Here is a 15257-nt window from a genome sequence, read left to right as displayed (position 1 = left end):
GGTTATTGAAACTCCATCTTCTATATTTTTGCTAAATTATCTGGTCTGGTTGCTCTACTAATATGGGAATTAATATTACATCAAACAACTCATTCCCAAACCTCAGGTGCTTATACACTGAACTAAGTTGTATTGAGCTTAGGTAAATCTTGTTCTGCAGGCAAACATGTGAATGTCTACAACTGACCCAAAATATCCCCATGTTTTGAAATATATATTTTATAAAATAAAATTCCTCTATTGCCTTCATTTTGAGAGGTAAATATTTTCCCCTGCATTAAAAGTAAAGTGAACTGAAAGTATTCATCGGCACATTCAACTCATCCTAAGATACAAAGGTGTTCGAAAGAGCTATGTCTATTATAGGTGTAAAGTACAGAGTATACACTTACACACATGTGGGCATTTCAGAGAGTGGGCCCAGCTGGCAAGTGCCACCATTGTAACAGTATCCATCACAAGACAGGCAGCTGGATGCAATTCTTCCATTTGTGCAACTGTATCAACAAAGTGAGACTAATGTCATTCCAGATTATGCTACAAGAACCCTAATTACAGGCACCTGTAAATATTCATTGGAATGCTCTGCTGCACGTGAAATTGAGATAGATTTTTTTTCCATTGGAGTGAACAATAGTTTCACTATGATGAAAAGTAAATCAATGGTATGAAGTTGAATTGTCAGTTTGTACAGCATAATGTACCAGTTACAAGTGTTGCACTACGAATGATTCTAAGACTTTTTGCTTCAGATAGGACTTCTCTAAAACAAATTGTTACTGCTGTTGCTGGACTTTTCAAATAGGAGTTTAGTATCCTGGTTTCAAAGCTTGAGGCTAAATGAGAACACTGGGCTGAAATTTGCTTTGCTTTTGCTGGCTGATTGGTCAAGGCCCAATGGCAAGACATTCATCATGACTCAGCATGTTCCTGACTTCTGCACTTATTCATGCAGAATTCAAGATGCACTGGCGGTCAGATGCTGGTGTGTCTGAACTCCTGTTTGACGGCTGGACGTGACATTCTGTCTGGGACAGAGCTCAGTCATGTGAGATCAGGTGCTGGATACACTTCACCTTAGGCCTCTTAGCTTTACATCATCTCTGATCGACTCTGGTATATTTAGCATTACTTTGTCCATTTGACTGGGAAGTTGTCAAAAGACCATCAGAATGGTCCAAGGAGAGGGCCTCAAGGACATCCACCTGAGCCTAATTGCTTGTTCATGAATAACTCCTTCTCAAAATAGTGATGCCTAAAGCTTGATTTGTTCCACAGGGTCACAAAAGGTTAGTTGGCCACAGGAATAGTGCGGAGCGACTATGAATTGGCACAATGTTAATATTTCCATGGCATGGATAAACTACTTTGTATATGGATAAACATGATAAATGGACTGATTAGCATCATTCTAGGAGCATTTCCATGGCTGAAAAAAACAGAGAATCTCATTTGAAACAAAGCATGTTCAAACAAATCAAATATGCTATTATGGATCCAATCAGGTGCAAAATGTAACCATCAGTGTGATCTGGCCCAATATAACTTCTTGTTTGTTTTTTGAAACAATGAGTCTTATTTTTCTAAGCTTGCTATCCTTCCAAAAAGCCACAGCTTTCCAATCTTAGACTTCCATGGACAGAGCCATTTTGCAGAAATTCTATTTAAATTATTTTCTTTAATTTATATTAGTAATTGTGATTATAACCTATTTGTATACAGTATTATAGCTGTGAGCTTGGTTGCCCTGACATAATGTTATATGATACTATTTTTAAATATGTAAGATATTCATTTATATTCTCTTGTCTATTTTTTAAAGGCACATTTAATCTGACAAATTCATTATAGTAGGAGGCATGAGCTTCATTCAAGCAGGCTGGGTATTCACATGCTAATACTTTACAGGATAATTTAACAGTTCTATTGTTTTACCCAGTGTGAATTTTAATTAGATTAAGTGGATCTCAATGGTGGCAATATTATTTCTTTAATTTCAGAATGTTCCACATTACTCATTTGTATTCAACACAAATTGATGGGGCTTGAATTACTGGGTATGAGTTCAGACATAGTGAGCACTATGGCATGCATCGTACAAGTTACACAAAAGTTACATTGTCACTGTTACACAACTGCAACTGAACGGGTATAACCAGAGATACAGTAGAACCCATGGGTGAAACATTAAGATAGCATTGACTAATCCATATCACGGAGTCCTGGTAAAACTAAATTTAATGGGAATCTTGAAGAAGGTGCTCCACAAAAGAATATGATTTTGGTAGCTCCAACAGAAGGTCTTCAACTAGAAACAGCAACTCTGTTTCTCTTCTCACAAATGCAGCCTGACCTATTGAGTGTTTCCTCCATTTTCTGTTTCTGTTTTCATATTATGGTTTTGTTTAGTTGTAGGATTGTCATCTCACCCCAGGATTTCAATGCAGCAATTCCTCAAAACAGTATCCAAAGCCCAAGTTACTTCAACAATAACCTTTCCATCACTATTAGGTGAGAACTTAGGCTGTTCATGGTTTCCTGAATGTCACTGAGCACCATTTAGTATCACTTAAATAACAAAGCTGTATCAGCCTGCATGCACCAAGACCTGGACAAAGTAAAAGGTTGGGCTCATAAGTGACAAGTAACAGTCACATCACTCAAGCAACAGCCAATGACGTGCCGAGGTTCTACCTGTCCCTGGGGCTGCAAAGGATGGGCCTGGCCCCATTACCATGCAACATCCCAGTCAGCTGAATGCTGCCGCACTACCTGTCCTTCATGGAAAAGTTCTTCCAGACCAACACCTTTGACCACAAGTCCATCAGGCAGTGATCAGCCCAGAACATCCTGCAGACACTGCAGGAGAAGGACTCGGTGGATACTGTGGGGTGGTTCCCTGAGCAGACTGTCCAGACCATCTGGCAGATTGCCTCATCGCCAGAACTCACCAACAAGCACCAAGACCTCGCTTGGCTGGTGGTGAGAGGGGCCCTCCCAGTCAGATCCTTCCTGCATGGTCAAAACATCACTCCCAGTGTGCACTGCCCCCGGGAGGATTGCGCTGGGGATGAGACGGTCGCCCACCTCTTTGCGGGCTGTGGGTTCGTAAGAAGGGTGTGGAAAAAGATGCAAGGGTCCTTGTCATGTTTCATCCCCAGCAGCTGTGTAACAGATGATTCTCTGATCTATGGCTATTCCTGGGGACACACACGGAGATGGACATCAACTGCTGTTGGAAGGTCATCAACTCAGTGAAAGATGCCCTTTGGTCTGCCTGAAACTTGTTGGTCTTCCAGCACTGAGATGTCCATAGGGGAATGCTGCTGACTGGCACATTCCAGGCTGCAGGAGTACGTGCTGAGGGAGGCACTGAAGCTGGGTGCAGCCAACACAAGGGCTCGGTGGGGAAGGACTACAGTTTAGGGTTCTTCTGCCACTGGAGAGGGAGGGGCATGGTCAGGTGAGGAAGACCCTTAAATATCGTAAATATGGGATTGGGGTAGCACCACAGGGAGCCACATGAGTGGCATCGGTGCTGTGCTTTTTTTATATAAAAAGGTAACACTAATAATTGATCTATATATGAATGTAAAGGTTTGCACTGTTTTATTGTAGTATATAGTTTGTTTTTTTTATGATGAATAGAGTTTATTTTGGAATAATAAAAAAAAACAGCCAATGATAACATCTAACATGAGAGGGCCTTACCCATTGCTCCTTGATATTAAATGGAATTATTATCTTAGAATCTTCAAGCATCAATGCCTTGGGGATCTATTGTTCTGAAACCTAAATGCAGTGCCCACCAGACCAGGTTAGAGGCTGGAAATGTTGCAACATGTGGCTCATCTCTTGATTTCCCAAATCCTATTTTGTAAAATGCACAAGCCAAGCAAGATAGATTACATTCCGCTTGCCTAGATGGATGAATCTAGAAGAGCACCCAAACAGCTCAACACAATCCAGAACAAAGCAATTTGCTTGACTGGTGCTTAATCAACTTGTTTAAACATCTGCTCCATCTCCCAATGTCACACCTTAACTTCAGTGTTTTTGACCTACAGGATGAACTATAACAGTACAATAATTTTTTTGCTGCCACCAAGCCTGGTAGCCAACAATTTGAAGGACAAAGATAACCAGCCCATGTGACCACTATTATCTACAACAAAATCACACAACATCTCAACATGGACATATATGTCAATTCCTTTATTGCTCATCATCAAGATGAACAATAAATCAGTACATCCACATCCAGAAGACAAAAAAAATGCACATCCAGAGGACAAAAAATTAAAAGCTTGCACTTTTTGATAAGTTGTATTCATTAGCAATTTTTTTGAGACATATATTATGAATTTCTGCAAAGAAGCTAGGTGGTGCAAGACAAAAATATTTTTGTGCCCTTGTCCTGTGGTTAATAAAATAGACAATTAATGAACTTATAAGCACAATATTACCAGAAATGAATTTGATGATAATTTAAATAGTGATAAAATTAAAGAAACATTCCAGCCAAAATATGTAATTTGCCCTGAATATGAAAAAAAAGGCAGGCTGATAATCTAAATGAAAGTCATTTCAATCTAGCACGCAGCTTGCAGAAAATGGGTGGAGATCAGTTGCAGGCATCCAATAGCACTGGCTATAGTAAATGGGTTGCTCCTTTATTTCATAACAATGAATTTCAATATTTAGCAGAAGTTTACTTACTTGCAGGCTACCTGTCCGGTCTCTTTGTCCACAACACATTGTCCACCGTGACATACTGTACATTTATCCACTTCACATTTTGGCCCATCAAATTGTGGCAAGCAAATGCAGTGAGCACTACCATCGTTGTTTATCCTGCAGGTTCCGAAATTCATGCAGTAGTTATAGCACATATCTAGAAACCAATGAAATGTAATTGTTAAATTGATTTACGATAATAATTCAGATGTTGATGATGTCAATTGTAAATATTTTCATTGAAGAAAATCATTCTTCAAGGGTATTTGATTCCTTAAAGTTAGAGAATGCTAATATTTAAAAGCATAGGCAGGAATTTTCCTAATAATAAGGCATAGTGTGTCGGAGCTTATTGCAAAAATAATGCAAGTGCATTTCACTTAGAGATTACAGCTGATTCAATCTATGTCATTGCCTTCACTCACTGTTACCTTAGTATGATTTCCTCTGTGATAAATATGTAACCTCAATCACTGATTAATTTGATTGAAAGAAAGGTGGACTCAAAATTCAGGTCATGTATCATTTTAAAATGGATTATTATATTTGGGAAGTTGCAATAGGTTAAGAGAATGTACAATAAATGGGCAGATATTGAGAAGTGTGGAGGCACAGAAGGACTCTGGAGTATGTGTGTCCATGGAACTTTAAACCAGCAGGACATGTCGATAAGGAAGTTCAAGAAGGCATACAGGATGGTTTTCTTTGCTAGCCAATGTGCAGAGTATAAGATCAAGGAGACTAATGTTAAAACTGTATCCAGTACGTGATAGGTCACAGCTTGGGTAGTGTGTACAGTTCCAGTCACCACATTACAGGAAAAATATTATGGCACTGGAGTGAATGCAGAGAAGATTTATTAGGATTTTGCCAGGACCAAAAAATGTTAGCTATGGAGAAAAATTGTACAGGCTGTGGCAGTTTTCACTGAAACAATGGAGGCTGAGGGTAGAGTATGGCATGCAAACAATGTCCCAAGTCATTGTTGATTCATTCAGTGAAATATACAAAAGGATGGTCCTTACACTCGAGATCCACAAGTCCAAGGTCCTTTGCAAACCAACCTTGCCCTCCAACAAAAATTTTCAGAGCAAAAATTTGGAACACTTTCCATATCTTGGAGGCACCTCTTGGCAAAGGCAGATATTGATGATGAAATTCACCACTGCTTTCAAGGCATTAGCGTAGCCATTAGTTGATTCAGAAAAAGGTATATGAAGATCAAAACCTCTGACCTGGTACAATACTCATGGTCTACTAGGCAGCAATGATCCCTACACTCCTGTTTGGTTCTGAGACCTGGACTACCTATAGCAGGTTGCTCAATGCAATGGAAAAATACATCAATTCTTCAAATTCAATGGAAGGATAAGCAGACCAATATTAGTATCATTTACCAGGCCAACATATCCAGAGCATCAAGATCTTAATTACACCCAGTCAGCTGCATTGGGCAGGCCACACTGTTCACATTTCTGACACCAGATTTCCGAAACACTCTAATTTGAGCTCTGTCAAAGGAAAAGGTTACAAGCAGATAGAAGAAAAAATTCAGTGATATGCTTGAAGGGGAGGGCAGGGGTAATGATGATGAGGAGGAGAGGACATCTTCAGTGAAAGATTAATCAGGGACTGGAACTCACTACCTGAGAGGGCGGTAGAAGCAGATCCCTGACCACATTTTAATAAGTGCCTGGATGTGTAGTTGAAAAGCAAAGCTAAAGATCAAGTGCTGGAAAAAGTGGATCTGATTGCACAATTCTTTATCGATTGACGCAGATGAAATTGACCAAATGACCTCCATGTAATAAATTTACAATGATTCTAATTAATTCACAATATTACATGCCAGATGAGGGAGAAGTCCTCTATCATGCAATATTAGAAAGCAGTAGTATTGTTGAAAGGGAAATGTCAGCTGATGAATGTTATTCGATTGAAATAAATATTGACTGATAATAGATATATTCATGTGATTATTGAATAAAATAATTTAAGTTTGTTATTACACAATTCAATGTTGTAATGATATAAAGATAATCAGAAAGAAATGAGTTATCATAACAATCTTCAGGAATAAAAAAACATTGGAGTCAGCTCAATTCAGCTATCTTAGAGCATTTGATTTTTTAAAAATAAAATTCAGTCTTATCCTAACCATATATTAATGAAACCATACTCTTAAACAATAATATAGCCCAACTATTTTAGAAGGAGAGAAATTATTTCCAATCTCGAGTCCCAATCAAGACATGGTGACCTTCTCCAGAAACATCAAGCACTGGCATGACTATTGTACTTGGTTATAAATAGAAATATCTCTGACTGTTTTATATAATACCCAGTGAGCAGATACTGAGCAGGCTGGAGTAAAGGAGGAGGGACAGAACAGACTGAAAACATGGGTAAAGAAAAGGATTCTTGAAGTCAAGGAAAAGAGGACTGAAATACCAAGCTATGGAATAATATCTGTAGAAGCAAAAGGAATAGGAATGAGAGGCAAAGCTTGTGTTGGAGGATCATCGATGACTGGAGATAGGAAGAAGTATGACCACGATGTCAAAACGTTCAGTTGACTGATGGAAATTCATAACATCTGCGCATCTTGGTGAGGCCTAGGATGACAGGGTTGTAGTTCTTTCAGTGGATGAGAGTGAGGACAATGTTATTATGCCTGAATTCCGCTTTATGTTAAACTCACAAGTTAGACTTCAAACTTTCGATACCAAGAGCAATTGTTGACAAAAAATGGTTTCAGTTTTGCATATCCAAACTGGAAGATGTCATGGAAATTCTGCACCCTCCTGTTGGATAGGTATTTTGATAAGGCAGTGACAGCTATGGATGAAGAAGAGGTAAAGAGGCAGCCCTGTCCACTGTGGTTGCAGATGTGAAAGCAAAGGAAATTCTTGTGGAGGATGCAGCTGAAGAGTACTCTGTGAATATGGAGTAATTTGGTGGTGGGCAAAGGTGGAAGGCTGACTTTTATAACAAATTAATTACATGAACAACACACACAAAATTCTGGAGGAACTCAGCAGGTCAGGCAGCATCTATGGAGGGAAATAAATAGTCAATATTTCAGGTCGAGACTCGAAATGTTGACTGTTTATTTCCCTCCATAGATGCTGCCTGACCTGCTGAGTTCCTCCAGCATTGTATGTGTGTTGGTCCAGATTCCAGCATCTGCAGAATCTCTTGTGTCTCCAATTAAATGAACAGAACAGGAAAAGATATTGCAGGCAGTGTAATGCATATCATTGTCATAGCTGGAAGCCAGTTAACGGTTGTGTGCAATTGGAGAAACAAAAGGGTTGAAGATAAGAATATCTGGTCAGGAAGATGATAACAATGGTTATGGAAGGATCAAGTTAAAGGCCAGGAATAATTTGATTTTTACTGCAATTTGAAAGCATGGAATAGAAGATGTTTAAGTAAGCAAATGGTAGAATTCTTGAGATAAGTTTATTGGCAGCAGGGAAATGAGGCATTAAAATAAACTGCATGAGGAAGAGTGAACTCTTGGAAGGAAGTGGAAAAATGAAAAGGCAATGAGCAAAGTCACTTGTTAGATTTTTGACATGATGTTGCCCATAATGTCTTGTTCTGTAACAATGCAGTGGTTGGGAAGGTGGTTAATCATAAAGTTTAAGTCTGTGATCACAGTCCAAATTAAGTTATGTGTGTGCACTCACATTACTCAGGCTGTGGAGATTTAGTTCTGGTGGATGGATAAATCTGAAATGATATCAGTTTTCACTTTTCTACATATGAAATGAATGAGCTCCCATAATATTATTAAATTCAAAAGTCCGATGTTTGTTCACATGAAAGGCAGAACTAGTTTCCTCTCTCTATCCACTTTTAGTAATTGATATTTCTTATCAGTCTTATGTAATTTTGGTGGCTTTCAGTATGATACTGTGGAGATTTGGTTACTACATCAAATGATTTTTGTGTACTTTCTGACTTATGGACAAAATTGACCAACAGAACCTGTTCGTTACCTGGGAATAGCCTGTGTCCTCATGTCTTCAACTGATTGAAATGACACTTGCATAAGGTATGGTACCGCACTCATATTTTCAGTATTTAAAATGTCATCTGCAACTATTCACGTTGCTAACTCTAATTATAAAAGCTGTTTGTCTGATTGACCTCAACCTGTACTTTTCATTGTTTTACCTGGCCCTTTGAAGAATTTTCTCCTGCTTGATGATGAAAATTCAGATAGAAAATTCTGCCAAAACATTACTTATCCCTCTTCAGATATTAACCAAATTGTAAGAATTGCAACATATTTTAATTTGATGTCAGATTTTTAGCATTATTGCCTTTTACTTTTAAATTCTAAATACATTGTTTTTATTTTGTGCAAACATTTTAATCCCCTTACTTCAAATTCAATGGAAGTTCTTTGAACCAAAAACATACTAATCATCCAGTTTTAATTGTCTTCTCTTCACACAACCTTAATCTAGAAGTCATCTTGTCTACTAATTGTATATGTCCACAATTAGCAGAGTGAACTCAATATTTGCTTTGAACTTATTCACTATATTTCAGTATTTTGCTTCCATTGCTCACAATTTGAGCCCACATTGTTATTCATCTTCCCATGTTATATCCACTGATTTAAATCCTACTCCTTCACTAGCTATTCAGCTATGTTTCTATTTTTCACTCCAGTTCCTTCATTAGAGACAATGAAAGCTTTTTCTAGTGAAGACCACAGTCATAAAACTCACTGTATTGACACCTGTCTCCTGTAAAGTCTGATGGGCAGTAACAAAAAGGTTGATTTCCTGTGTTGACGTCACAAATCCCTTCATTGAGGCAGAAACTGTCACAAACCCTTTGTCGACAGGTTGGACCAGTGAATCCTATAGGACAGCGGCAGGCTGGTTTTCCTAAACAGATTGGAAAGAAACAGATGAAAAGCAGAAAGACTTTAACAACTGTACAATCACTTAATGCATGTATTGGGAGTAAATCTACAAAGCTGAATCTGAGTATAGCTGAAACAGTTCAGCAAGCACTAGGATTAATACTGACACCCCTACCTCATTACAACTTTTGTGCTGATGCTTATTTGACTGTCATTCAATCCCAGGTACAGGTTGTTTGATCTTAACCCTATTTTTTTGCCCCGAGAGATGAGCCGGTGAATGAGTTAATTTTTGTCTAGGAGCTCCAAACCTATCAACTGACCACCTACAATGAAGACAGACATCATTTTCAAATTGACTTCCCACTATTACCTGACCTTTTTCAGCATTTGCAAAACATTATCTAAACATAGAAGTAAGAAATGGGGATAGTGTTCAGGAAACGATTTTCTTGTACTGCAAAAATAAATTTCCATTAGTTGTCAGTATGGTCCATTAGGTACATTGGAAAGAAAAACTTAGATTATTGGTAATATGTTGAAGTTTCTATTTAGAAAATGCATAATGAAATGGTAGTACTAGCAGTGCTTAAAATACAATTAAGCAATGACATACAGAATGACTTTCTGGTTGGCACAGCATGTCAGTTTGTCTTATTGGCATTAGGATTCCTTACCATTGCTTGAAGGAAGTGAAGAATTTCAGCTGTAAAAGTAAATTTGCACTATTCACGAATGGCTCATCTGTCATGATTTTATTGATAACTCAAATGGGACATTAAAGTAGACACATTATAACTGCATGTCTGTGAAGGGCAATAACATCTGAGGGACAAAGTAGCAACAATGGGCTGGATGCGAAGCATCTATCACATATAATGAAATTTATTCATTAACATTTAGCAGTTAGGGGGCTGCATCTGTAAACATGACTTTACATTGCATGACATTTCTGAAATACCACAGATGTTTTACAAGAGGCAGCACAAATCTGCAGGGAGATTGGAGTGAAACATTAATGTTTCTGGGCATTATCTGCAAAACAAGCATTTTAAAAATATCACAGGAAGGTGTATTCTGACAAAAAGACAATTTAATATAATTTAGAACTATTTTGTACTTCACTTTTTTCTTTCCTGTACTTAGGCATACTTAACAGCTGTACCAAAGATTAAAAGAAATAACACTCAGATTAACATCAGCTTGGGTTCATAATAGAACCATAGAACCATAGAACAATACAGCACAATACAGGCCCTTTGGCCCACCATGTTGTGCTGCCCTTCAAACCACACCTAAGACTATCTAACCTCTTCCTCCCACATATCCCTCTATCTTAAATTCCTCCATATGCTTATCTAACAAACTCTTGAACTTAACCAACGTATCAGCTTCTACCACCACCTCAGGCAGCGCATTCCATGCACCAACCACTCTCCGGTTAAAAAACCTCCCTCTGACATCTCCCTTGAACTTCCCACCCATTACCTTAAAGCCATGTCCTCTTGTTTTGAGCATTGGTGCCCTGGGAAAAAGGCGTTGGCTGTCCACTCTATCTATTCCTCTTAATATCTTGTATACCTCTATCATGTCTCCCCTCATCCTCTTTCTCTCCAATGAGAACAGCCCTGGCTCCTTTAGTCTCTCCTCATAATCCATACTCTCTAATCCAGGCAGCATCCTGGTAAATCTCCTCTGCACCTTTTCCAACGCCTCCACATCCTTCCTATAATGAGGTGACCAGATAAGTGTGGCCTAACCAGAGTTTTGTAAAGCTGCATCATTACTTTGCGGCTCTTAAACTCAATCCCACGATTTATGAAAGCTAACATTCCATAAGCTTTCTTAACTACCCTATCTACCTGTGAGGCGACTTTCAGTGATCTGTGGATATGAACTCCCAGATCCCTCTGCTCCTCTACACTGCCCAGAATCCTGCCATTTATCTTGTACTCCAACTTGGAGTTTGTCCTTCCAAAGTGTACCACCCCACACATAGACAGCTACTCTGTTCATTCCAAATCTCAAACATACAGAATAATGTGTAAGATGAAAGAACTATCAGTAAGTGGTTTGCATTAGTTCATATATTCCTTCTAGGAACACAGTAGATTTGAAATTCAGATGTGTAGCACTTTTGTTTCAAATTGTTTTCTGGTATAATAACAATTATGATAATTTCCAACTCAAATCATGACACTCAAAATTTGACCAGGGTCTTCCAGTTGTGCTTTGGCTTTACTATTTGTTTGGTCTCTCTGGGAACCAAATCTCTGTCCACTGATCTGACCCTTGCCTCCCTTCTCCCCTCACAGTCAACCTCCCCAGTTCTGTATTTGGACCAGGGCCCAATACTCTGAATGATCCTTTGATTAACTCCCTGACTTCAATTGAGCCAGGCCCTGACCTCCCAAACTTGAGGGCTCCTTAACTCTCTAATCAAGGCCCTGAATTCATTTATCTCTCCTGGTGGTCACCTCTACCTTCTCCCGTAGACTCTGATCGGGCTTCTAACTGCCAGCTTTCTCTGACCTTTGCCTCTAGTCTTGGTCCAAGACATTGTATCTTCTCTCACATATTCTGCAGGTCAAAGGAAAAAGTACACTGGCTCTTCAATAGCACCCAAGGCTTGTGTTTTGGCTGTGTAGCACAGCATTAGGGAACAGGGCAAGTTCCAGGTTAATTTATTTAATCCACATCAGATGAAATATGTTCCTTTGATCACATGCAGCTATTAGCATTGACACAATGTGAATGTCTATCTTTAAGCAAGGTACTATAGTCACATTTATGTAATGATCAAGCACATTCCATGCAGTCAGACTGAACATCCACTGCGACTACTGGGTACAATACCTAATGTTGATGCTGAACAGATTCCTCCATTTTGACAATAGTCTCTGCACTGGTCAGTTTCACATTCCTGCCCTGCGTATTGAGGTTTGCATTTGCATTTTGGCTGGTCTCGCTCATTCACAAAACAAGTTCCACCATTCAAACATACTAGGTCACAGGTACTTCCTATAATAAGAACAGGAACAGGTATCAATATGTTTGTTCAGACATTGAGATTGGTGATGCTGAAATATAAATTTTATTTTCAGAGAAACTTAAGTTCAAAGATTTTTGTTTGAAGATTTTGCAAAGTATGGAAAGAAAAACTTGGATTTTATATTGATCTTTTCATCCCCTAGAAATGTACAGAAGCATTTAACATTTTGAAATGTGGATACTTTGGAAATATTGAAAGGGTGGCAACAACTTAAAACACAATAAAAAAGTACAAATAGAAATGAGATAATAACCAGCTTTTCTGTCTTAGGAATGTTGATTGATGGCTGGATGTTGGTCTGGATATCAGGGATAACTTCCCTGCTTGAGTTCAAGGTAGAGCCTTTTTTTACATCATCTAAGATGGCATATGGAGTTTTGCTTTTACACGTCATTCAAAAAGTCAGCAATTCATGGCATACTAGCTGAGAAAATGTCCACAAATCTCTGAAGCAAGACAAAAACCCATACCCTTCTGACTCATAGGCAGCAGAACAGACACTGGTGAAGAATAATGTATTCAGGAGTGCCCTTAAACAAATCATTTGAGTTTCTTAAGGAATTCCTCAGATAATTCTACTTCAAATGGCATGGTCAATAAGTGGACTATTGTAAGCTTCATTTTCTCAAGGTAATTATTTTGTAACTGGAGTACATAATCTTGTAATATCAGTATTTCCTATCAAAGGCCCTTCATGTAATAGGTAGAAACTTTTTGTTAGTTCTTCTTCTGAAGATTTTATTTTGAACATTTCTCATGTGATAAATATAAGATATCTTTATTAGTCACATGCTCATGAAAATACACAGTGAAATGCACCTTTCTTCATAAACCTAATCATTCGGAGAATTACAAAAGGTGGCCCAAAGATGTAATTATTTGTTCAGCTCAGTAGTTGCCTTTTTATTTTGATCACTTTTAATACACTTGCACAAAAAAAGTAGTACAGCGATGTCACTTTGGCATTGTCATTACATATTCATGGAAATATAAATTTTACTTCCATTTGTGTGTCAGGTATGGAATAACACATAGATTAGAGTATGTCACAAGACAATGGCATATCATGTGATTGAAATGACACGATAAATCAAAAATATGAGGCTTAAGTGGTTTATCAACGTCATTTCACCCAAATGTGTCACATTTGTCCTTGGAACACACACCATGCAATATTATTTAGACTATTGCCAACTGCTCATTGTCACTGAGATTGTGATAGTCAGCAAACTCTGACATTGAAACAAAATGATTTGGCCAAAACCCAATTATATTATAATGGAAAATATTACCACAGTTGGAAATATGAAATAAAATGTTGGAAACACTGTGCATCTGTGTGGAGGGGAAAGTTAACATTTCAGGTTGATGATTTTTTTGCCAGGATCCTATTTGATGACAGTTATCAATCTGAAACTTTAACCCCACTTTCTACTCCCAAGGACACTGTCAAACCTGCTGAAGTTTCTGGCATTTTCTGTATTTTTTCATTGCATCCTGCAGATGTATGACCCCACAAAGAGCTCACTCCCAGAAACTGCCTGCAGTAGAACAATGGTTGAAGAGTGTTTTATATTCTTTCAAGGAGCAGCTCCAGCAATGATAGCTCACATATCCTTCTCCTGTGCTGTATGAATCTATGACTGTAAAAACAGAGTAACACCAAAAAACAAAATTCCTTTTAAAATGTAATCTCAACGATTGAAATATTTGTCGGTAATATTGAGAATGTATGTGCAATTCTGCATCTTGGTGCTGACTTTGTGATTTGTGTGTCTGAGAGAGATCAGACCAAATATACAGACCAAAGGCTCTGCATCACTATTTTTATGCTGATAGAAGATGTTCTCCCAGCAACCTTTCTTTCCCTCAGCTATGCTGCATTGTCAGCTAGTGAGGAGGGATTAAATTTTTCAAGTTAATTTTCCCCTGGGTTTCTTGGTACTCTCTGCACAATTCCATGATGTGTGTATGAGAGACTTCTGGCTTTCTTTCAGCTTTCTCCCTGCTTGTGAGAAGCAGAGTGCTTTCCCTAAGACAGTAGTTTCCAGGTCAGGATTTCAGAATCCCTTGTTAATCCATTGAATAACTGAGCAATGCAGACCAAACAAGTTCCAATCTTGATCCTCATAGTTCTGAATTTACTGATTTCAACTTGGACATTGTGATAGCTTCAGAATGGGAGGAATAGTTCAGGAAATATTGGGAAAAATAGATATGATAAAAATCAACCATTTGCAACGAATACTGAAGCACCAGTTGCTTCAGTATTCTGAATGACTACAGAATCTCATAGGTTGCTGGGAGGTTGTCAGATCCCACAGGAAATGGATGGTGGTGTGGAAAATAGTCAGCAGGTGGTTATAGTCATGGTAATCCTGCCAGATTCCCAAAATCAAACCATAGAAGATATATAAAATTGAAAGGAGGCAAAACTATGTTAGACCAAGATATTTCCTGGAATGGAGGGTTAGTTATAAGGAAAGATTGGATGGGCTGGGTTTATTCTCTTTGGAGTATAAGAGGCTGAGGGGTGACCTTGTAGAGGTTGATAAAATTATGAGGGACATAGATAAGATA

General features: G+C 38.3%; 1 protein-coding gene across 1 annotated transcript in view; it reads right to left on the bottom strand.

Annotated features, from left to right (window-relative positions):
• The window catches only part of LOC127583300 (low-density lipoprotein receptor-related protein 1-like), a 1307163-nt gene that overhangs the window by 23346 nt on the left and 1268560 nt on the right, over positions 1-15257 (bottom strand). Inside the window, exons 82-85 of the mRNA XM_052039177.1 lie at positions 12482-12646; positions 9486-9647; positions 4720-4894; positions 393-497 (exon numbers count right to left, since the gene is read on the bottom strand). Coding sequence (XP_051895137.1) covers positions 393-497; positions 4720-4894; positions 9486-9647; positions 12482-12646 — 607 coding nt within the window. The remainder of the gene's footprint in view (positions 1-392; positions 498-4719; positions 4895-9485; positions 9648-12481; positions 12647-15257) is intronic.

This window comes from Pristis pectinata, chromosome 1 (genome assembly GCF_009764475.1).
Source record: "Pristis pectinata isolate sPriPec2 chromosome 1, sPriPec2.1.pri, whole genome shotgun sequence".
In the NCBI taxonomy this organism is placed as follows: domain Eukaryota; kingdom Metazoa; phylum Chordata; class Chondrichthyes; order Rhinopristiformes; family Pristidae; genus Pristis; species Pristis pectinata.
Note: the sequence above shows the minus strand (reverse complement) of the source record. Positions and strands in the feature narration are given on the sequence as shown.